This window comes from Muscardinus avellanarius (assembly GCF_963383645.1).
Source record: "Muscardinus avellanarius genome assembly, chromosome: 16".
In the NCBI taxonomy this organism is placed as follows: Eukaryota; Metazoa; Chordata; class Mammalia; order Rodentia; family Gliridae; genus Muscardinus; species Muscardinus avellanarius.
This window is the reverse complement of record NC_137802.1, coordinates 53,091,972-53,115,011: the sequence shown is the minus strand read 5'-3', so window position 1 is coordinate 53,115,011 and position 23,040 is coordinate 53,091,972. Positions and strand designations below refer to the sequence as shown.

The 23,040-nt window shown below is 47.9% G+C and overlaps 2 protein-coding genes across 2 annotated transcripts in view; both read right to left on the bottom strand.

Moving 5' to 3' along the window:
• Nucleotides 1-2,518: 2,518 nt before the first annotated feature.
• TMEM106A (transmembrane protein 106A) lies at nt 2,519-11,252 on the bottom strand (the record flags this gene model as incomplete). The annotated part of the gene is made up of 7 exons (XM_080714077.1): nt 2,519-2,639; nt 3,440-3,493; nt 4,411-4,454; nt 4,544-4,684; nt 7,821-7,974; nt 10,175-10,238; nt 11,042-11,252. 7 exons carry the CDS (start codon nt 11,250-11,252, stop codon nt 2,519-2,521), a joined length of 789 nt encoding a protein of 262 aa, XP_080570203.1.
• Nucleotides 11,253-15,574: 4,322 nt separating this feature from the next.
• NBR1 (NBR1 autophagy cargo receptor) overlaps nt 15,575-23,040 on the bottom strand; it is a gene marked incomplete at its 3' end in the record, with an annotated part of 40,271 nt that continues 32,805 nt past the window's right edge. The window contains exons 18-21 of the mRNA XM_080712840.1: nt 21,869-21,960; nt 20,368-20,425; nt 19,404-19,509; nt 15,575-15,748 (exon numbers count right to left, since the gene is read on the bottom strand). Coding sequence (XP_080568966.1) covers nt 15,575-15,748; nt 19,404-19,509; nt 20,368-20,425; nt 21,869-21,960 — 430 coding nt within the window. The remainder of the gene's footprint in view (nt 15,749-19,403; nt 19,510-20,367; nt 20,426-21,868; nt 21,961-23,040) is intronic.

Sequence of the window (23,040 nt, the reverse complement as noted above, 5' to 3'; positions counted from 1 at the left end):
TTTCCCATCGCCTGTTTATCTCTCCACCGGTCTCCTTAGCCACCTTTAGCAAACAAATATGATTGTCCTTGAAAAAAAACCTGTGGGAATTGAGGGATGGGCGTGTGCTTATGAACGAACATTTCAGAAAGTGCCCTGTGCTTAGCTGTGGGAGTAGGTCTTAGGATAGGCAGGGCTTTTCCTTTGGCAAAACTGTCTCCCCTTAGAGCCCATTGGGAGCCTGGGGTTATCTGGAGCTTGGCTCCAGCTGACTAACAGGAAAAGGAGGGTCTAGCGTAGTCCCTGTGGATCAGCCTCCTTACTATTGAAGCCTGGAGGACAGAGGTGGCCTCTGGGAGCGGAAGGTGGAGTGGAACAGGGCCTCGGCTGGATACTGACAGCTTGGTCTCCTGCAGGCTTTGGGAGGACAGCAGCTGAGCCTGACACGGGACCTGTATCCACTCACGTGGACTCAGATTGTGAGCTTAGAAACCCTCGTTTAATAAACACCTTTAACACGATTCTGGCTTTGACTCTTTGCAGACCCCGGGATGCCAGGTGCATCCCTCCCCTCCTCTCCCCAGTCACTTTGTTTTTTGCAGTGAATAGTAATTGTACAGACAGGAACTTTGCTTTTCTTTTTGGTGGTACTGGGGATGGAACTCAGAGGCATTCAACCTCCAAGCTATACCTCCAGACCTATTTTATTCTTCTTTATTTGGAAACAAGGTTTCATTAAGTGGCAGATGGCCTCACTAAGTTGCTGAGGCTAGCCAAGAAACTGTGGTCCTCCTGTCTAAGCCTCCCAAGTACTGGGATTGCAAGTGTGGGTCATTAGGCCCAGTAAGAGAAGCTTTTACGGAAAATAGCTCTGTCTTCGTAGAAACCAGGGGCTGTTTTATCCAGGAAGGACAGAGGGCCAAAGGACCTGGGCCAACCTTACTGACAAACGGGTGGGGATAAGTTACCAGAGAGAAGCAGGCCATCCTCATTTCCTTGACACATGCGCAAAGCAGACAGGCACAGGACATCTACGGTCCCCTCCACGGCTGAGGAGACAGCACTGGATATTCCCAAGTCTCTCTTTTCTCTTTTGGTACTGGGGATAGAACCTGGGGCATTCCACTTCTAAATTATACCCCTAGTCCTATTTTATTTTTATTTATTGATTTTTTGTGGTACTGAAGTTGAACCCAGGGGCATTCTACCCCCTGCCCTATTTTATCTTTATTTTGAAATAGGGTCCTAGTCAGGAATGGTGGTACATGCCTGTAATCCCAGTACTTGAGAAACCAGAGTATTGTAGGCTCAAGGCCAGCCTCATCAATTTAGAGAGACCTGTTTCCCAATTAAAAAAAAGGCCTTGGGGTGTAGCCCAGAGGAAGATGCCTCTGAGTTCAAGGGTCTCACTAGGTTGATGAGTCACTATTTGTTGAGGTTCCTCTCGAATATGCAATGTTCCTCTCTCAGTCTCCAAAAGTAGTGGGATTGCAGGTGTGCACCACCACACCCTGTTTATTTTTATTTTGAAATAGGGTCTCTTTAGCTGGGCATGGTGCCGGACACTTATAATCCCAGCATTCAGGAGGCTGAGACAGGAGGATCGCGGTTTGTGGACAGCCTCAGCTACTTAGTGAGGCCCTCTGCAACTCAGTGAGACCCTGTTTCAAAATAAATAAAAAAATAGGGCAGGGGGTGTAGCTTGGAGGTAGAATGCTCCTGGGTCCCATCCCCAATACTGCAAAACAACAAAACAAAAAGCAGGGTCTAAGTTGTGGAGGGCCTTCCTAAATTGCTAAAGCTATCTTTTACCCTGTGATCCTCCTGTCAGCCACCAAAACCTGGCCCCAGCATCACTTATCACTGAGTGAAGAACTTGAAAAGGGTCCACATTCTATTTGTTGATTGTGTGTGTGTGTGTGTGTGTGTGTGTGTGTGTGTGTGTGTGTATGTGTGACTGGAGATTGAACCTAGAGGCATTCTACCTTTGAGCTACACTCCCAGCCTGATTTTATTTCTTATTTGGAAACAGGGTCTTGCTAGGTTGGTAAGGGTCTCACTCCTTGCTGAGGTTGTCCTTGAACTGCAATCCTCCTGTCTCAGCCTCCCAAGTACCGAGATTACGGAAATGTGCCACCATACCCGGCGAGGGTCCACATTGTAAAAGCTACATAAAACTGAGGCTTTCCCCACGTTCAGTCAGGAGGACCAGCTGCACGAGGGCTTGGCAACCAACAAGCACAGCACAGAGAGGGCAGGGGCCGCTCCAGGGGCTTCGAGGCCACCCCAAGACAATGTCAAATCACACTTTCCTCGAGACAGACCAAGGGCAGGATCTGAAAAAAAGGAAAACTGTGGAAATTGAAGGACGGGAGGGTGCGTGTATGAAGTGACCGTTACAGAAAGCGCCCATGCACAGGTGTGGGGGTGGGGGATGATAAAGGGGGGGCTTTTCCTTTGGCGAAGTCACCATAGTGGGCCCCATGGAGCTGTGGCAGAGGCGGGCAGGTGCCTGGGTTCGGACAGCAGACAGGTCAGGTCAGGGTGGGTGAGGGGTCAGCAGGCGTGGCACCGACGCGTTTCCTCGGCAGTCCACGTACTCGTAGCTCTGGAAGTCCACCTGTTCTGCACGGCTCAGGGAGGAGTAGGTCAGGGTGCCCCTGGAGAGGAAGCAGGCCTTGCTGTCATGCGGGAGGAAAAGGGCAGTTCCGGCCCTGCTCTGCTGTCTGCGGAAGTCGGGCTCCTTCATACCTCCCTCCCCGTTCTCCTCCCTGAAATACCAAGCACCTGGGATAGCTGTGTTCCAGCAGCTTCCGGACAACTCTGGGGTGGTAAGAATTACAGCTTATTATTAATTTTTATGATACCGGGGGGTGGAACCCAGGGGATTTCTACCACCGGGCTATACTCCCAGACCTATTTTATACTTTTTTCCCTCCCTCGGGTCTGGGGATGGAACCCAGGGGCATTCAACCTCCGAGCTACACTCCCCCGGCCCTATTTTTTATTCTTTATTTTGAAACCGGGTCTCACTGAGTTGTAGAGGGCCTAAGTAGCTGAGGCTGTCCGCGAACTGTGATCCTCCGGTCTCAGCCTCCCGAATGCTGGGATTACAAGCGTGCACCACCACGCCCGGCTTTATTTTATACTTTATTTGGAAACAGGGTCTCACTAAGTTGCTGAGAGCCTCCCTCAGTAGCTGAGGCTGGCTTTGAGCCTGTGTGATCCTCCTGTCTCAACCTCCCAAGCGCGGGGATTACAAGCATACGCCACCACGCCCGGCTTAGAATTACAGTTTATAAGCAAGGCGAGACCTAGAGAAGGGTCTGGACTTGCTTTTCCCCAGAGCTGAAGTGTCACAGGATCAGCTGCAATGACTCTTCTCCCCCTGGAGGTGAGAGCTGAGGTGAGACTGGTCGGAAGTGGGAGAGGGGACACCAGAGCTCCAAGCCCTACTTACTGGATGTGCAAAAGTACGTGGTGGACTTTGATTTCCAGCCAGGTACAGATTTTGCTGAGAGAGAAAAAGAGAGAATATGGGGCCACGTTTCACACTGAACAGAATCTCAGCCTGGAGACCTGTCGGTCGCAGTTTCCTCGCCTCCCACCAGGGGCCCCCAAGATGCCACTCCTACCTGTCTAAGCTGAGCATGGCCACCTGGCTGCAGTAGAGCTCAACCTCTCCTTGGCCCAGGAACAGGCTGGCCTCCCCCTCAGCAAACAAAACACTCCTTTTCCTCAGCGATCCAGGCCAAAGCCCCAAGGTCACATATTGGAAAGATGAACCAAATCCCAGGCTGTTTTTCATTACAATCTAGGTCCCTTGAGCCCTTGGCACATTGCAGTCTTGGCCACCAGGGGGCAGGCTAAATCTTGGCTGGAGAGTTTGGTAAGCAACGGGCAAACCCAATGGGTATTGTGTGTGTGTGGTGTGTGTGTGTGTGTGTGTGTTGCTGAGGCTGGAACCCAGGGGCTCTTCTATCTCCAGGCTATATTCCCAGACCTATTTTATACTTTGTTTGGAAACAGGGTTTCCTAAGTTTCTGAGAGCCTCACTGAGTAGCTGAGGCTGGCTGCGAACCTGTGCAATCTTCCTGTCTCAGCCTCCCAAGCGCAGGGATTACAAGCGTGCGCCACCATGCCCGGCCTCCCAGTGGGTATTAATTGGGTTTCCAAGCCAGGCAAGAGGTGATGGGAGGCCTGGCGTGGTGGTGCACACCTGTAATCTCAGTACTTGGGTGGCTGAGGCAGGAGGACCGCAGGTTCAAGACCAAGCGAGATTCTCCAACCTATTGATCTCCTGTTTCGAAACAATAAAAAAGGGGGTTGGTTGGGAGTATAGCTGGAGGTAGAAAGCTCCTGGGTTCAATCCCTAGTACCGAAAGGAAAAGAAACAAGAAGCGATGGGAGAAGAGATCAAGCGGTACTCACTACGTGTTTTCATCCCGTATCCTGCTGGCCACTGCGTAGAACATCTGTCAACCAAACAGGCAGAGGGTCAGCCCACCTCGGGCTTCCCCCTGTCCACCATCACACACCTGCTGCCCAGGAAAAGGGCCATCACCTGCTCACTTGCCAAAGGGCCTATGTGTAGGAGGAGGCTGTCAGAAACCTGCCCCACCACAAGGGACAGGTGCAGAACCTCGGCTGTCAGCTGGGTCACGGTGATGGGGTAGAAGTTGGGATTGGAGATATTCAAGATGTTCTGGGGATGAAGACAAGGAAAGGGAGGGTGAGGGCGGCTTATCCTCGGAAAGGAGAAGCCTAACAGCTTCACAAGCCTGGTTCTCGAGTCTGAGCCCCAACCACGAACCTCAGGTGCAGGTTAGTCTAGGAGTTCCTCTTTTTTGGTACTGAGGATTGAATCCAGGGGCATCCTACCTCCCAGCCACATCCCAGCCCTATTTTATTTTATTTTTTTTTGTGTGTGTGTGTAACTGGGGATTGAACCCAGGACATTCTACCTTGGAGCTACACCCCAGCCCTATTTTTTTTTTTTTTTTTTTGTGGTGGTGGTAAAGGGGTTCCTGGAAGCCCTTCTACCTCCGGACTATTTTATATTTTGAAACAGGGTCTCTTAAGCCAGCACGGCTAGCTTCGAACCTGCACCATCCTCCTGTCTCTGCCTCCCAAGCGCAGGTATTATAAGTGTGTGCCACCACGCCCGGCTCCGGCCCTATTTTTTATTCTTAAATTTCAAAGAGGGTCTCACTGAGTTGCAGAGGGCCTCACTAAGTAGCTGAGCTGGCTGCACACCTGCAATCCTCCTGTCTCAGCCTCCCAAGTACTGGGATTACAAGTGTGCGCCACCAAGCCCAGTTTAGTTTTTGTTTATTTATTTCGTGGTACTGGGGATTGAAGCCAGGGCATTCTATCTCTGAGCTACACCCCCAGCCACATTTTACTTTATTATTTTGAAATAGGGTCTCACTAAGTTGGGAAGGGCCTCACTAAGTAGCTGAGGCTGGTCATGAACCTGCGATCCTCCTGTCTCAGCCTCCCAAATACTGGAATTACAATCATGCACCACCATGCCTAGAATGTGGAAGGCTTTTTTAAATAGCCTGGGTGGCCTCAAACCTGTGATCCTCCTTCTCTCAGTCTCCAAAGTACTGGGATTATAGGCCTGTGCCACCATGTTTGGCTGAGGGGCTCTTCATGATGAGAAGTTAGTTTGTGTGTGGTATTGGGAATTGAAACCAGGGGCATTCTATCTCTGAGCTACACCCCCAACCCTATTTTATTCTTTTAATTTTTTTTTTTTTTTTTTTGTGTGTGTGTGTGTCCGGGGATGGAACCCAGGGGCATTCAACCTCGAGCTATACCCCCTGTCCTATTTTTTATTCTTTATTTTGAAACAGGGTCTCACTGAGTTGCAGAGGGCCTCACTAAGTAGCTGAGGCTGTCTGCGAACCGCGATCCTCCCGTCTCAGCCTCCCAAATGCTGGGATTACAAGCGTGCGCCACCACGCCCAGCTCTATTCTTTTAATGTTTGAAACAGGTCTCACTAAGTTGTGGAGGGTCTTACTAGGTAGCTGAGGCTGGCTACAAACCTGCAATCCTCTTGTCTCAGCCTTCCAAGTACTAGGATTAGTACTGGGTTCAATTCTTAGCACACACACACACACAGTTATCTTTAGCTAGTAGCTCATGCCTGTAGTTTTACTCAGGAGGCTGAGGTGGAAGGATCACTTGTATCCAGGAGTTTGAGACAAGTCTGGACAACACAGCAAGTCCCTTGTCTCAAAAAAAAAAAAAAAAAAGAAAAAAGAAAGCAAAGCTGGGTATGGTGGTGCACACCTATAATCCCAGCACTTGGGAGGCTGAGACAGGAGGATCGCAAGGGTTCAAAGCCAGCTTCGGCTACTTAGTGAGGCTCTCAGCAACTTAGTGAGACACTGTTTCCAAATAAAGTATAAAATAGGTCTGGGAGTATAGCCCGGAGGTAGAAAGCCTCTGGGTTCCACACCTAGTACCACCAAAAAAAAAAAGAATAAAAAATAGGGTTGAAGTGCCACAAAAAATAAATAAAAACACAAAATTGGGCTGGGTGTGGAGTTCAGAGTTAGAACGCCCCTGGATTTAATCCCCAGTACCCCCCCCCATAATAAATAGATAACTGAATAAAAATTTAAAATTAAATAAAATAGGGCTGGGTGTATACCTCAGAGGTAGAATGCTGCTGGGTTTAATCCCTAGTACCTAAACAAATAAATACATAAATAAAAACATGCCAGGCATGGTGGTACGTGCATGTAATCCCAGCATTTGGGAGGCTGAGACTGGAGGATCGTGGTTTACGAACAGCCTCAGCTACTTAGTGAGGCCCTTAGTGAGGCTACTTAGTGAGCAACTTAGTGAGACTTGGTTTCGAAATAAAGAATAAAAAGTAGGGCTAAGGATGGAGCTCAGAGGTCAAATGTCCCTGGGTTCTATCCCCAGACCTGCAAATAAATTAAAAACAAAACAAAACAAAACAAAACAAACAAAAAAAAAAAAACAACCCAAAATAGGCCCAAGGGTATAGCTTGGAAGTTGAATGCTTTTTTTTTTTTTTGGTACTGGGGGTGAAACCCAGAGGCGTTTCTACCTCCAAGCTCTACTCCCAGACCTATTTTCTATTTTATTTGGAAACAGGGTCTCACTAAGTTGCTGAGAGCCTCACTAAGTAGCTGAGGCTGGCTTCGAACCTGTGTGATCCTCCTGTTTCAGCCTCCCAGGCGCAGGGATTACAAGTGTGTGCCATCACGCCGGGCTTAATGCCTGTGGTTTCAATCTCTAGTACCACAAAAAGAAAAAAGAAAGAAAAAAAAAGGCAAAAGAATCCCACCCTGCACAGCTTCTCCCCATCCTGTCCTGCCTGTTTGGAGTCGCAGGCACAGACGCCCCACTCTACCCTCTGATTTACTTATTTGCCCTGGATTTTTTTTTTTTTTTTTTTTTGGTGGTACTGGGGGTAGAACTCAGGGGCTTTCTACCTCTGGGCTATACTCCCAGACCTATTTTATATTTTATTTGGAAACAGGGTCTCACAGTTGCTAAGAGCCTCACTAAGTAGCTGAGGCTGGCTTCGAACCTGTGTGATCCTCCTGTCTCAGCCTCCCAAGCGCGGGGATTACAAGCGTGCGCCACCACGCCCGGCTTGACCTGGATTCTGACCCCTCATGGTGTTGAGTTCCAACCTGCACAAGCAGTTTTGGGGTTCGTGTTAGTTACCCCGGCTTCCTCCTAGGCTACTACCACCCTCTAGGTGCCACAGGACCTAAGTTCACAATGCTGGACAGAGGCTCCAGGGAGGTGCTGCGGGGAGGCAGGCGGGGCCAGGGGCTCCACCACCCACCGTCACGTCGAGGTGGATCTCAGCTTCGTGGAAGGCCACTGTGAAGGAGCTGAGGCCTGCAGGCTTCGCGGTGACCAGCCGGGGAAACAGGAAGAAAATGATGAGCGAGGAGGTGGCCAGGCAGATGATCACTGCCAGGGACACGAAGAGCTTCCTGTGGGAGAGAAGCCCCGTGATGCAGCGCAGGCGCGGGTACCAAGGAACCCCGGAGGATTCTCAAGGCCCTCCCCTGCACCTCAGCCCACAGCGGCTCTCACAGCTGCCACCTGCCCTTCCCATGGACAGGAGCGCAGGACAAGGAGGCAGTGCTCGGGGCCCACACTGGGTAATGCCTAGCAGCCCACTTAGCCTTCCAAAGCTCCAGTTTCTTTTCCCTCATTCCCGCTCTCCTTTCCTGTCTTTGTGGCCCTAGGAATTGAACCCAGGGGCATTTTACCTCCAAGCCACATCCCCAGCCCTATTTTTTTAAATTTATTTGAACTGGGGACTGAAGACAGGGGGATTCTACCTCCAAATTATACTCTAGCCCTATTTGTTTTTTTGTGTGGTACTGAGGATTGAACTTTGGGGCATTCAACCTCTGAGCTATACTCCCAGGCCTATTTTATTTTTATTTGAAATAGGGACTGTCTGGCTAGGTTGATGAGAGTCTAGCCACTTGCTGAGGCTGTCCTTGAACCTGTGATAACTTCTGTCTCAGCTTCCCAAGTACTGGGATTAGAAGTGTTGGCCAACAGTCTAAGTTTTATTTTATTTATTTTTTGCTGTACTGAGGATGAAACCCAGGGGCATTCTACCTCTGAGCTATATCCCTGGCCCTATTTTTTATTCTTTATTTTGACACAGGGTCTCACTGAGTTGCAAAGAGCCTCACTAAGTAGCTGAGGTTGTCTGTGAAACATGATCCTCCTGTCTCAGTCTCCCAAATGCTAGGATTATGAGCATGCGGCACCATGGCCAGCTAAGTTTTATTTTATTTTATTTTTGTGGTACCGGGGATGGAACCCAGGGGCCTTCTACCTCTGAGCTATACCTCCAGACCTGTTTTATATTTTATTTGGAAACAGGGTCTCTACTAAGTTGCCAAAAGCCTCACGAAACTACTGAGGCTGGCTTCAAACCCGTGATCCTCCTGTCTCAGCCTCCCAACTACTGGGATTATGAGTATGGGCCACCACACCCAGCTTAAGTTTTATTTATTTATTTATTTATTTATTTATTAATTATTATTATTTTTGCAGGTCTGGGGATGGAACCCAGGGGCATTCGACCTCTGAGCTACACCCTTGCCCTATTTTTTAGTCTTTATTTTGAAACTGGGTCTCACTGAGTTGCAAAGGGCCTAAGTAGCTGAGGCTGTCTGCGAACCGCGATCCTCCGGTCTCAGCCTCCCGAATGCTGGGATTACAAGCGTGCACCACCACGCCTGGCTTGCATTGCATACTAGGGCAATTAGCACATATACATGACATTTACCTTGGTGCTGGGGATCGAACCCATGTACTTGGGAGTACATGGGGTCGATCTTCTACTACTACTACTACTACTACTACTACTACTACTACTACGCTCCATTCTTTTTGTTTTTTTTAATACTGGGTATTGAACCTGAGGGCAGTCTATCTATATACACCCAGCTCTATTTTATTTTTTGTGGTACTGAGCTATGCCTCCAGCCCTTTTTATTATTATTTTTTTGTGGGTCTGGGAATGGAACCCAGAGGTATTTGACCTCTGAGCTACCCCGCCCTGCCCCTTTTTTTTAATTCTTTATTTTGAAACAGGGTCTCACTATATTACAAAGGGCCTCACTAAGTAGCTGAGGCTGTCCACGAACTGCGATCCTCCGGTCTCAGCCTCCCAAATGCTGAGATTACAAGCGTGCGCCACCACGCCTGGCTCTTTTTATTTATTTTGAAACCGGATCTCACTAAGTAGCTGAGGCTGTCTGGGAACCACGATCCTCCTGTCTCAGCCTCCCAAATGCTGGGATGACAAGTTTGTGTCACCATGCCCAGCCGCATTCTACTTCTAAGGTATACCCCCACTTACTTGGAAACAGGGTCACACTAAGTTGTGGAAGGCCTCACTAAGTTGCTGAGGCTGGCTCTGAACCTGCGGTCCTATCTCAGCCTTCCAAGTACTGGTATTACAGGTGTGGGACATAACAGCTGTTTATTTATCATTCTTAAACTAGGAAAGTCCTTGTAAACAATGAGCTGGTATCTTTGAGCCCAATGACACTTAGGCTTTCTGGGTAAGAACCAATGAGGAAAACTTAGGAGAGATGAAAATGCTGTAGACAAACAAGCGAAGCAGCCCCGGGGTGATGGCCTATGGGACTGGGGGCTTACGTGTGTCTGGGCTTCAGTCTCTGGTCCCCATAGGGGATGAGGGCCACTAGCTGCTTCTCCAGTTCTGCAGAGAGAAAGAGGGTGAGAAGGAGGACCAAGATGTGACCATGACAAATGTTTCCCATGCTACCTTTCCAGAAACAACCTCCAGTCTATAAAGCAGCGTCAGAAGCATGCCACCCCTACCCCAGAGCAGGCCTGGGAACACTGGGCTGTGCGACTGAAGCTGACAGCTCAGCTTTGAAGTAGAATCCAAGTAAGATTTCCATCAATAGGTTTGGAGAATCTCTGAAAGTCACTAGCAAATCAGAGATGCCCAGCTTCTCTGGAGAGGTATTTGTTAAATTCCCGAATCCTAAGACGCAGTGTTGCTTGGGGAGCAGAGTGGCTAGAACCTCTCTCCAGGGGCAGGGGAATATAACTAAGGCAAGAGAGGAGGTCTCAAGCCGGGCGTGGTGGCGCACGCTTGTAATCCCTGCACTTGGGAGGCTGAGACAGGAGGATCGCATGGGTTCGAAGCCAGCCTCAGCTACTTAGTGAGGCTCTCAGCAACTTAGTGAGACCCTGTTTCCAAATAAAAAATAAAAAAAGGTCTGGGAGTATAGCCCGGAGGTAGAAAGCCTCTGGGTTCCACCCCCAGTACCACCAAAAAAAAAAAAAAAAAAAAAAAAAAAAAAAAAAAGAGGAGGTCTCTGCAGGAGGCCCAAGGGTAGCTAGGATCTTTTAGGCCAGCCTGAGAAGGGAGGGGGTGATGCAAGCTGGGAGCAGATTCAACCATTCGTGGAGACTCAGAGGCTCTGGCTTAGGCCAGCTAGCCAACAGCCCTTCTTGGAGTCCAAGCTACTTCTAGAGCCTTGGTCCACTTACCTTGAGGGATTTTCCCACTGCCTTGGCATGTTGGACAAGTCACAAATCTCGCACCAGCAGCCTCTTCACAAGGCCCAGAGGAAGAAAAAGATCTGCTACTACCAGTGCTGGAGTAGCCAAGAGATCTGCTGCCAGTGGCTGGGTTAGGGGACAGGATCCAGTTCTTCTCATTCTCCTGTTCACATCCTAGCTGGGAAAACATCTCCCCCATTGTTCAGAGATTTTTCACTAATGAGAAAAGAACAAAGTTCAGTGCTAAGCTGGTTAGCCTTGATGCAACAAATAAATATTTTTTTCTTTTTTTATGGTATGGGGGATTAAACCCAGGGGCATTCTGCCTCTGAGCTATACTCCCATGACCCCCCCCCACCCCCGCGGTACTTGGGATGGAACCCAGGGGCATTTGACCTCTGAACTATACATACCCCCTGCCCTATTTTTTAGTCTTTATTTTGAAACGGGGTCTCACTAAGTTGCAGAGGGCCTCACTAAGTAGCTGAGGCTGTCTGCGAACTGTGATCCTCCAGTCTCAGCCTCCCAAATGCTGGGATTACAAGCGTGCGCCACCACGCCCGGCTTACTCCCAGCACTTTTATTTTTATTTTTTATTTTTGGTGGTACTGGGGTTCCTGGAAGCCCTTCTACCTCCGGGCTACACTCCCAGACCTATTTTATATTTTTGAAACAGGGTCTCTTATGCCAGCGCGGCTGGCTTCGAACCTGCGTGATCCTCCTGTCTCCGCCTCCCAAGCGCGGGGATTACAAGCGTGCGCCACCACGCCCGGCCTCCCAGCACTTTTAATTTTTCATTTTGAAACAGGGTCTTGCAGCTGGGCATGGTGGCGCATGCTTGTAATCCTACTATTTGGGAGTCTGAGATACGAGGACCTCAGGTTCAAAGCCAGCCTCGGCAATTTAGAGTGGCTCTCAGCAACCTGTGAGACTATTTCCAAATAAAATCAGAGCCAGGCGTGGTGGTGTACAACACTTGTAATCCCAACATTCGAAGGCTGAGACCAGAGGATAGTGATTTGCAGACAGCCTCAGCTGCTTAGTGAGGCCCTCTGCAACTTAGTAAGACCTTGTTTCAAAATAAATAGAAAATAGGGCTGGGGGTGAAGCTCAGAGGTAGAATGCCCCTGGGTTTCATCCCAAGTACTGCATGGGGGGAAAAATCAGGCTGGGGGTATAGCTTGGAGGTAGAATGTCTCTGGGTTCAATCCCCAGTCCCAAACCAACCAACCAAACCCCAAGGTCTTTCTAGGTTGCTAGAGAGTCTGGCTAAATTGCTCTGGCTGTTCTTGAATCTGTGATCCTCCAGCTTCAGCCTACAAAGTACTGGGATTACAGGTGTGCACCATCATGTCCAGCTTGGAATATTTTATTTTTTTTGTGTGTGTGATATTAGGGGTTGGAAACAAGGCCTCATGCATGCTAGGCAGTACTCTATCACTGAACTACTCCCCTAGCCCCATAATTCTGGTTTTAAATTCTCAAGATTCTGCCAGGCGTGGTGGCACATGTTTGTAATCCCAGCACTTGGGAGGCTGAGATGGTGGATCAAAGGTTCAGGCTAGCCTCAGCCACTTAGGCCCTCTGCAAGTTTGGGTTCAGTCCCCAATAACACACACACACACACACACACACACACACACACACACACACACTCACTCACTCATTCACTCTCTCCTCTCTAGATTGGCCAGGAACCCTACCACAATCTAAGCAACCTGAGTCTAAAGGAAGAGCAGACATTTCAATGCATTTCAACTTCTTTCACTACTGTAAAACAGACCAATCCATATACAAAAAGAAAACCAAAGAAAGGCAGAAGTTACTAATTTCACTTTAAGGCATTTCCAGTGAGTGAGTGGCGGAGCATTTGTTTTTTTCTAGGAAAGATGCTGAGCTGTCATTGGCCTCAAAGGCAGGGAGTTGGGGTGGAGGGAGCAGTGATCTGAAGACCAGAGAGCAGTGGCAGACGGAGGCAGGCCAGTTAGTCACACTCAGATCTTTCTGGGCTATAATAAAGGGAGCTTCACCTGATTTAGATCTGGGATCCCGGCTTCGGTTTCTTTTCAGCTGCAAGAAAGCAAGTTTTCTGGAATGAGCTTTTGGGAGAAGGGCCCCTAGGGTGGGGCGGCCCTGGGCAGGTAACCAGTCCCCTGAGCAGTGCTGGGGAGCCAATGTGCTGCGCTGCGGGAGGGGCACGTTAGCCCTTGCCTCCTCAAACTGCTTCCCCACCTACTCAGAGGCTCTGCCTTGGGCGGGCGGGTGGTCGCGGGCGGAAAAGGTGAGATTTCATTATGGGAGGATTTTTTCCCCCCTTTTTGGAACTGGGGATTGAACCCAAGGGCATTATTCTACCTTTAAGCTACACCTGCAGTTCTATTTTTTAATTTGTTCTGAAATAGGGTCTAAATTGCGGAGGACCTAAATTGGCAGAGGCTGTCCTCGAACCTGCGGTCCTCCAGTCTCCGCGTCTCAAGTACTGGGATTACAAGCATGCGCAACCACGCCCGGCGTAGGGGAGGATTTCAAATTCCACCAGACACGCGAGAGGCCGTTAGCTGAGTCTGGTACCCGCGTGTCTCTGTAAGCTGGACGAACAGGGTGGCAAAAGGTCTCTAGGCTCTCGCCTTAGAAAGGGAAAGCGGAGGAGGTCTCAGGAGAGCCTTACCCCGGGGTGACGACAGCGGCAGGAACAGCGGCGCGCGGAGTCCAAAAGGAAGCGGAAAGCGCAGCGCCGGCTTTGACTCGCGGGAGGAGCCCCGCCCCGCCCCCGCCCGGGAGCCCCGCCCCCCCGCCCGGGAGCCCCGCCCCCCGCCCCGGGAGCCCCGCCCCCCGCCCCGGGAGCCCCGCCCCCCGCCCCGGGAGCCCCGCCCCCCGCGGCGCTCCACTCTCAGCTCGGCAATCGCCTTTCCCGGATGATAGACGCCGCTTCCGCAAGGACCAGCGAATCCAGGTAGGAGTTTCAATGAACATTTATTTCACCATTCTTTAAGAAGTTATGTACAGGAACAACCGGGCGGACGACCGGACCTACAGACCCTCTACTGCAGGACCCAGCTGGTCAAGTCCGAAATCAACCCAATTACCCACACTCTGCCACTCGCTCAGCCTTCTACCCAGAAGCCGAGAAAAGGGTTTTAAATCATGAACAGCCTGGTTGGCTTGCAGTCTGAATTCTGGTTTATTTAGTAGCATTCCAGAGTTATACTGTAAATAGACATCATTGTGATTTATTAAAATTGCCATTCATTATAAATACCAACCAGGTTAAATAATACTATTTAACTATCTTTCCCCCTTTGGGCTGGGGTTCAGATTCTTCCTTTTCTGGAAGTCATTTCCATGGATAGAATCTTTAGCGTTCTTGTTACCTCTTCCTTCACCACCTATAACCTAAGACTTCCTTCTGTAAACAGAGTGCGCACCTCCTGAGCCCCTGGAAGCAAGTTCTTTCCCACGCATTCTGGGGTTAAACCAAAACGTTTTCAGTGAGTTTGCTCCCTCCAGGTTTTGCAGGACTCCAACCTCCACCTGCTCTAGCCTCTGCGGGGCTCGCTTCCGCTGAACAGGTCCAAACATTCAAGAAGCGATCGACATTTACGCTTAGCCGCCCCGCGCTCACTTGCCCATCCTGAACTTTACTGAGATAAATGGAAGCGCCTGCTTGCCTTTCACATGTTCCCATTTCTCTTACTGCAAAATAAGACCTGCCCTGACATTAAGAAAAAAGGTAACTGTTAAGTTTACTTTTCCCTTTAAAGTAATAGGTAGGGTTTTAAAAAATTTCTCTATATGCCTAGCAAAATATTTCATACTACCTAAGTTTTTCTCTTTAAATAAAAGTATATGCAAAACGACTGTAATAGACACTGCTCAATAGGTGCCGCTGGGTAATGTGCACGTTCTTCCCTTTCACTGCAACACGGATGCTGATAGGCCCCGTGGGGTCTTCACAAAGCAATGGTGTCATTTTCTGTCTTGCAGGGAAGTGACTTTCTCCTTGAGAAGGGAAGAGGAGCCATGTTCCTATCATGCTCTTTTGTCCCTCCAATGTCACACAGCTATTGAGGCTTGGGGTTGGTTTCAGAAAGTATGAGAGTGATTCTTGAAAACAACTTCCAAGGTTAATTTCTTTGAAAAAACTTGACAATGAACAGATAGCCCCACTAAAAACATCCGCATGAACCAAACAAAAATACTCAACGTCAATATAAGCAGAAAGAAAAATGGTTCTACAGGAAATTCAAGTTACATTCAATGCATTAAAATGGAAAAAGTTTTAGCCAAATCAACTGAAAAACTGTCTTCCTACTATTCATCCAATTCCTAATGTGAAAATTTAAGTTCTGGTCTTTGATTTGCTCCAAAATATACTGTAACAGGTATTGTATTGACATTTCAACAGTGGTCTCTATATAGATTCATCAGAGTAAAAGAACAAGCAAGGGCTTCTACCCCACCCCAATGATAGGCTAAAGCTCATCACTGAGCAGCAGGCATTATTTAATAAGGGGGCGCTCCTCAGTAGCGGTGGCTGTACCAGTCGTTGTTGTTGACCTGCAGGAGTTCTGTCACAACCTGTAAGATGTTGTAATTGTGCTTCTTCAACAGCCTTAGGTTCAGCTGCCTGTCACAGAATCCCATTTCAAAGAGATGAGCCATCAGGGCTGCTGCCTGGTCTTCAGAAACTATTGGCTGTGCAAAGACAAGAAAAACAGACATTTTATGTGTAATTTGTCTGCCGCAAATTTTAATTATACTGTAATTCTAGTCTTCACAGATTTATTCAAAATTCAAGGTTATTAGATGCAAGGATATGGGATTCCTGTCTCCCTGATACCTCAGTGAGTCTTCTGAGGGGGAATGGAACACTTCAGATTAGGTAGGTAGTACCCAGAGGAGAGATGGGGAAGTGGGGAGTAAGGAACTGTCCTATGAACTAGAAGAATGCTTCGGACGGGACTTCCAGGAAGAAAGATTTCATGGCCAGGTGAAGTAATAGACACAGATAAGCCTTGGAGACCCTGTGAACGTAAGGTTATTGTGATGAGGAAACATGACCAAGACAGCAGAGTCTGTTACTGGAAGATGGTTTGGGAAATTTTTTCAAGATATGTAAAGAAGCTGGACAAAAATACTGGTTGGGAAATTACACCAGAGAGCCTTCTTGACATTTTCTTTTTTTTCTTTCTTTTTTTTGGGGGGGGGGTACTGGGGATGGAACCTTGGGGAATTCTACCTTGGAACCACACCCCAGCCCTATTTATTATTATTATTATTATTATTATTATTATTATTATTATTATTTTTTGCGGTTCAGGAGACGGAACCCAGGGGCATTTGACCTCCAAGCTACACCCCCGCCCTAGATTTTTTTATTCTTTATTTTGAAACAGGGTGTCACTGAGTTGCAGAGGGCCTCACTAAGTAGCTGAGGCTGTCCGCGAACCACAATCCTCCGGTCTCAGCCTCCCAAATGCTGGGATTACAAGCGTGCGCCGCCACGCCTGGCTTTTATTCTTTATTTTGAAACAAGGTCTCACTGAGTTGCAAAGGGCCTAAGTAGCTGAGGCTGGTCGGGAACTGTGATCCTCCTCTCATCACCTTAATCTTTTTCCACAATTATCTTCTCTCTCATCTTCATCTTGACCTCTTTCACTACGGCTTGCCCATCTCAAGTCTCACCCATCTCTGATTGACTGATTGATTGTAGTGCTGAGGATTGAACTTAAGGGCCCTCTACCTCCAAGCTACACCCATATCCCTTTAAAAATTTTTTTTTTTTTTTTTGTGGTACTGGGGTTCCTGGAAGCCTTTCTACCTCCGGGCTACACTCCCAGATCTATTTTATATTTTTATTTGGAAACAGGGTCTCTTAAGCCAGCGCGGCTGGCTTCTAACCTGCGCGGTCCTCCTGTCTCTGCCTCCCAACTGCAGGGATTACAAGTGTGCGCCACCACACCCGGCTCCTTTTTAAAATTTCAACTAACTTTATTTTGGTAATGGGGATTGAACTCAGGGGCATTCTACCTCTGAGCTACACCTCCAGCCCTGTTTTATTTTTATATTTGAGACAGGGTCTCGCTAGGTTGATGAAAAGTCTCACTTCTTGCTGAGGCTGTTCTCAAACCTGCGATCCTTCTGTCTCAGCCTCCGAAGCACTGTGAATACAGGTGTGCACCACCAGGCCTGTCTTATTTGTTATTCATTCATTCATTTTATTGATTGATTGATTAACTGTGTTACTGGGGGTGGAATCCAGGGTCCTCCTACCTCTGGACTAAAACTTCAGCCCTATTTTGATTTATTTTGAAACAGGGTTTTGCTAAATTGCTGAGGCTGACTTTGGACCTGTAATCCTTCTGTCTCAGCTTCTGAAGTACTAGGGTTACATATGCCACCATGCCCAGTGTATATTTGTGTGTGTGTGTGTGTGTGTGTGTGTGTGTGTGTGTGTGTGTGTGTATAACCTGGGGTCTTCTACTTCTAGGCTATACCCCCAGACCTATTTTATTTTTTATTTGGAAACAGGGTCTAAGTTGCTAAGACTGGCTTTGAACCTGTGATCCACCTGACTCAGCCTCCCAAGTATTAGGATTACAAGCATGGGCCACTACCACCTTTCCATTTTTTTTTCTTTCTTTCTCTCTTCTTTTTTTTGCAGTACCGGGGATGGAACCCAGGGACATTCTACCTCTGAGTAACAACCCCAGCCCTATTTTTTATTCTTTATTTTGAAACAGGGTCTCACTGAGTTGCAAAGGGCCTCATTAAGTAGCTGAGGCTGTCCTTGAGCCCTATCTTCCCATTTCAGCCTCCCAAATGCTGGATTACAAGTGTGCACCGCCACACCTGGCCTAGCTTTTTTTTTTTTTTTTTTGTGGTGGTGCTAGGGATCAAAGCCAGGACTTTGTGCCTGTTAAGCAATTGCTCTACAATTGAACTATAGGCCAAGTCCCCTTTTTGAAAGGGTTCCTGGAAGCCCTTCTACCTCTGGGCTACACTCCCAGACCTATTTTATATTTTTTATTTATTTGGAAACGGTCTCTTAAGCCAGCGAGGCTGGCTTCGAACCTGTGCGATCCTCCTGTCTCCGCCTCCCAAGCACGGGGATTACGAGCGTGCGCCACCGTGCCCGGCTCCTTTTTTGAATGTTGAGACAGGGTCTTGGCTACCTAGGCCGCCCTAAATTTTTGATGCTCCTGTCTCAGCTTCTCAAATAGCTAGGGTTACAGGCATACTCTCACTCTTTCCTGTTGAACACTTGCTTTTTTCTTTAGAATTCAGTTTAGATGTTATTTACCAGAAAGCCTTTGGCTCCATTAGACTGAGTTATTCAATTTGTTTGACTGTGCCAGCATAGTATCTTAACCTGTACTGTATTTTTCTTTTTTTCATACTGGGAAATAAACCCAGAGGCGCTCTATCTCCAAGCTATAGCCCTTTTTACTTTTTGTTTTGAAACAGTCTTTCTAGATTGCTGAGAGTCTTGCTATATTGCTGAGGCTATCTTCAAATCTGCAATCCTCAGCCTCCCAGGCACTGGGATTACAGGTGTCACCACCACACTCAGCGCAGCCTGGACTGTCAATCTCTAAATGTCTGTTTACCTTACTTGTTTCTCATAGTCTTTGGGGAGGAACCAGTATCTGTCTCTCCTTTTTAAATTTTTTTTGTGGTACTGGGGATGGAACCCAGGGACATTCTACCTCTGAGCTACGTCCCCAGCCCTTCTATTTTTTTGTTTTAAAACAGGGTCTTGCTAGGTTGCTGAGTCTGGTCTAGAATCTGTGATCCTTCTGTCTCAGCCTTCATGTACCAGGATTACAGGCACGCACCATCACACCTGGCAGGAACCGGCATCTTACGTATCTTGTAGTGCTAGTACTACAGGTCTTCTATACATAGCATATCCTCAAAAACATTAGGTCCTTCTCCTTTCCTTCCTAAAGCAACATGACTAATGTCGTAAACCTAGGAAGTGGCAGAGTTGTGTGTTAACCAAAGACCAAATCTAAAGCCCTTGCTTAGAGCTGGGAGTAGAGGCGCATGCCTGTAATCCCTGTACTTCGGAGGTGAGACAGGAGGATCCCAGGTTCGACAGCCTCAGCAAGTAGTAAGACTTAACCAACCTAGCAAAACCTTGTTTCCAAATAAGAAAATTGGGCAAGGGGTGTAGTTTGAAGGCAGAATGCCTCTGGGTTCAGTCCCCAGTATCACACAAAGCAAAAAAACTCAAGCCCATGCTCTTTCCACAATGCCATATTACTTGCCAACACAGACAAATGTCATTATTTTCATTGGTGGCTTTTGAGTTAGGTGGATTCAGGAAAATAAAACCAATACTGACCTGTGCAGTGACTGGTGGCCCTGAAAACAGGGCCTTGTATGCAGAGGCAGCAACGGACAAGGCCCCCTTCACAAGCCCTCCAGCAATGCTGCTCCCCTGGTGGTACCTGTAGAGGAACACCAAGTTATCTCCCTAAATGAACCAAACCACTACCAAACCACGAGATAATGCGAGTGCTAATCCTTGAAAGAAAATGAGATTTCCTTCAGAGGAACAACAAATGAAAGATGTAAAAGCAAACATGATTGCTTTCCTATCACTGTGTTCTAGCTACAAATCTTGGTTTGGTGTAGAGCCCAGCTCTGCTGGCACAAGGTACAGGCACCACAGGAAACATGCCGCTCTGGTTATCAAGCTCGCTTTCAGTCCTAATTGAAAACTGACGTAGTCATGCACACACTGGGGTATTGAGAGTCTGCTCGTCCAGTGAAGCAGGTGTGTGTGTGTGTGTGTGTGTGTGTGTGTGTGTGTGTGTGTTGTTTCTTGGTACTGGGGATTGAACCTAGAAGCCATTCTATCTCCAAACTATGCCCTCAGCCCAAATTTATTTATTTGAAAACAGGGTTTCACTAGGTTTCCGAGAGCCTTGCTACATTGCCAAGGCTGGCTTTGAACCTGAGATCTTCCTGTTTGAGCCCCCAAGTACTGGAATTACAGTGTATGCCACCATGCCTGGCGAGGCAGGTGTGTTTAAGAACAAGACGTACACAGGGCTTCTCTGGTACTAAGGGTGAGGTGAATTTCAGGGCATTCCTTTCTTGTGTGGAATGTGAAAACAGTTAAACATCAGCATCAGCCCTCCACTAGTGTTGCTCAAAAGGTTCAGGAGAAAGAAGAACGAGAAGGAACAAGGGCTTTCTTTTTCTCTCCCTGAAGACGGGCACATGCTGAGAGGCTCTAGTAAGCAGAAGCAATACTGGGATCTCTACCTGCTCCTAGGGAAGAGACTGCACAAGGTCGTTACCTTGAGTGGTCATCGCTCTTCTGTCTGCTGCTTACAAGTCCTGACGAGCCTCTGGGCTCTAAAAGCAAAAGAGCCGGCGGTTAGATGCAGCATCCGTAAACGCCTAGTGTTTCCCCACTCACAGCAGGTAGCAATCCAATCAGTGTTTGAATTCTTCTTTTTAAAGAGTTTTTGGGACATTCTGTGGGTGGTTTAAGTAAGTCATAAGGAGAAACTGTTCAGAAATGCAGGGTCACTATTATTATTATTTAATTTTTAATTTTTGTGGTGCTGGGGAATGAACCCAGGGACATTCTACCCCTGAGATACACCCCCAGCCCTAATATTTTATTCTTTATTTTGCTACAGGGTTTTTACTAAGTTGTAGAGGGCCTCACTAAGTAGCTGAGGCTGGTCACAAACCTGGATCCTTCAGTCTCAGCCTCCCAAGAACTGGGATTACAGGTGTGCACCACCACGCCCAGCTTACTTATTTAATTTTTTTGTGGTACTAGGGATTGAACCCAGAGGCATTCTACCTTTGAGCTACACCCCTACCCTGATTTTTTATTTCTTATTTTCAAACAGGTTCTTGCTAGGTTAATAAGAGTATCGCTACTTGCTGAGGCTGTCCTCGAACCTGCAATCCTCCTATCTCAGCCTCCCAAGTAACTGGGACTACAGGCCTTTGTCACTACATCCAGCTCCATTGTTCCAAATTTATGGATAAAGAGAGAGATCCAGCGGGCGTGGCGGCGCACACTTGTCATCCCAGCATTTGGGAGGCTGAGACCGGAGGATCGCGGTTCGCGGACAGCCTCAGCTACTTAGGCCCTCTGCAACTTAGTGGGACCCTGTTTCAAAATAAAAACTAGGGCAGGGGGTGTAGCTCGTAGAGCAAATGCCCCTGGGTTCCATCCCCAGACCTAAAAAAAAAAAAAAAAAAGACTAAATAATAGGGCAGGGAGTGTGCTCGGAGGTAGAATGCCACTGGGTCCCATCATCAGTACTGCAAAAAAGAAAGTGACCCACAGGCGTCATCAACCAACCGAACACGCAAAAGGTTACGGCCAAGACAGGTGGGACTGGAGCTGAAACCTAGACTGGTCTGGTTCCAAACCATTCTTTTTTTTTTTGGTGGTACTGGGGTTCCTGGAGGCCCTTCTACCTCCGGCCTACACTCCCAGACCTATTTTATATTTTTATTTGGAAACAGGGCCTCTTAAGCCAGCGCGGCTGGCTTCGAACCTGCGCGATCCTCCTGTCTCCGCCTCCCAAGCGCGGGGATTACAAGCGTGCGCCACCACGCCCGGCTCCAAACCATTCTTCCATTGTAGAACAATGCCTTCCTCTAAGGTCTCACTTAGTAAATATTTAGCTACAGAAGAGAAATAAAAAGTAGAAGGGAAGAGCACAGAAAGAAGGAAAAGGCAAGAATCACAAAGATGGAAAGCCTGTTTCTACCTGGCCTCCGTTAGAAAAGAGCAAAGGACAAAGACATGAAACTGGGGCTGGTCATTACCTCCTCTGATCTGGACAGGGATTGAAGAGACTTCTGGTATGGCAACTGGTATGTCCACTCCTGGAGAATCATGCTGAACACAAGGAGGGCTCCTTTCAGAAAGACACAACATTCAAAGTAAGCTGAAAATCAACTATGGCAATGTGGAAAGAAGTCCAGGGATGGAGGTGCCAAATACTCTAGAGAGGCCTCTCTCTCTCTCTCTTTTTTTTTTTGGTGGTACTGGGGATGGAACTCAGGAGTGTTGTATCTCCGAGCCACACCCCCAACACTATTTTTACTCTTTATTTTAAACAGGGTCTCACTGAGTTGCGGAGGGCCTCACTAAGTGGCTGAGGCTGTCTGCGAACCGTCATCTTCCTGTCTCTGCCTCCCAAATACTGGGATTACAAGCATGCGTCACCACGCCCGGCAAGGCCTCTCATTTCTCGTCAGGTTACTTGTGTGAAGCTAGGGACCTGGTCAGGAGGGCTGCATTCAAATCCTGGCTTTCCTCTTTAGCCACAACCATGTAGAAAGCTTGGCTTCAGTCTGATTACTTCCCTTCCACATCAGGTGCTGTAGGTAAAGGAAAATGTCTAGCCTTTTGGGAGAATGATTTTTTTTTTTTTTTTTTTTTGGTGGTACTGGGGATGGAACCCAGGGGCTACAGTCCCAGACCTATTTTATATTTTATTTGGAAGTAGGATCTCACTAAGTTGCTGAGAGCCTCACTAAGTAGCTGAGGCTGGCTTTGAACTTGCACAATCTTTCTGTCTCAACCTCCCAAGTACTGGGATTACAAGTGTGTGCCACCAAGCCCATTTGGGAGAATGATTTAAATTAGAGTCAGGCCGGGCGTGGTGGCGCACGCTTGTAATCCCTGCATTCAGGAGGCTGAGACCGGAGGATCGTGGTTCGTGGACAGCCTCAGCTACTTAGTGAGGCCCTCTGCAACTCAGTGAGAACTGGTTTCAAAATAAAGAATAAAAAATAGGACAGGGGGTGTAGCTCGGAGGTCGAATGCCCCTGGGTTCCATCCCCAGCCCGCAAAAAAAAAAAAAAAAAAAAAAATTAGAGTCAAAGTTCCGGCATTTTCTGTACTACTAGGAGTGAGCAATGACTCAGATCCAGTAAAGAATTAAATTCTTATGTGTTATGTGTGTATAAACATATGTATTTTTTACTGGGGA